The sequence below is a fragment of the Chiloscyllium punctatum genome, unplaced genomic scaffold, assembly GCF_047496795.1.
Source record: "Chiloscyllium punctatum isolate Juve2018m unplaced genomic scaffold, sChiPun1.3 scaffold_700, whole genome shotgun sequence".
Taxonomy (NCBI): domain Eukaryota; kingdom Metazoa; phylum Chordata; class Chondrichthyes; order Orectolobiformes; family Hemiscylliidae; genus Chiloscyllium; species Chiloscyllium punctatum.
The window spans coordinates 16,670-17,500 of NW_027310434.1; the positions used below are offsets into that span (position 1 = coordinate 16,670).

At 63.4% G+C, this 831-nt stretch overlaps 1 protein-coding gene across 1 annotated transcript in view; it reads left to right on the plus strand.

Moving 5' to 3' along the window:
• Positions 1 to 579: 579 nt before the first annotated feature.
• LOC140473735 (CXXC-type zinc finger protein 1-like) overlaps positions 580 to 831 on the plus strand; it is a gene marked incomplete at its 5' end in the record, with an annotated part of 31,119 nt that continues 30,867 nt past the window's right edge. Inside the window, 1 exon segment of the mRNA XM_072567633.1 lies at positions 580 to 687. Within this exon segment, the coding sequence (XP_072423734.1) occupies positions 580 to 687 (108 nt within the window).

Consider the following 831-nt stretch of genomic DNA (forward strand, 5'->3'; position numbering starts at 1 on the left):
TCACGATTCTTTCTCTCTCTCACTCTCCTCTCCCCCCTCTCTGTCACTCCTTCCCTCCCCTCTCTCTCTCACTCTCTCTCCCTCCCCCCCTCCTCTTTCTTACTCCCTCCCCTCCCCCCGTCTCTCTCCCTCCCTCCCCCATCCTCTCTCCCTCCCCACCCCACTCTCTCCCCCCCCCCTCACTCCCTCCCCGCCCCCCTCTCTCTCCCTCCCTCCCCCCCTCTCTCTCTCCCTCCCTCCCACCTCTCTCTCCCCCCTCTCTCTCCCTCCCACCTCCCTCTCTCTCCCTCCCACCTCTCTCTCACTCCCTCCCTCCCCCCTCCTCTCTCTCACGCTCTCCCTCCCCCCCCACTCTCTCCCTCCCCCCCCCTCTCCCTCACTCTCTCCCTCCCCCCTCTCCCTCACTCTCTCCCTCCCCCCTCTCCCTCACTCTCTCCCTCCCCCCTCTCCCTCACTCTCTCCCTCACTCTCTCCCTCCCCCCTCTCCCTCACTCTCTCACCTCACTCTCTCTCCCTCCCCCCCCTCTCCCTCACTCTCTTCCCCCCCCCCCTTCCCCCCCCCCCTTGTTTGTCGACCAGCCGTGGCTGAGTGAGTTGGAGGACTCCCTGTTCATTGACCCCCCATTGAGGAAGCGAGCGGTGAAGGTGAAACACGTGCAGCGCAGGGACAAGAAACTGGACAAGAGGGTGAGACCCTTCCCCCTGACCCCGACAACGGCTACACTCCCCCCAAACAAAAAACACACACACACACCACACACACAAACACACTCCCTCACACACACAAACACACTCCCTCACACACACACACACACACACTCGCTCACACAC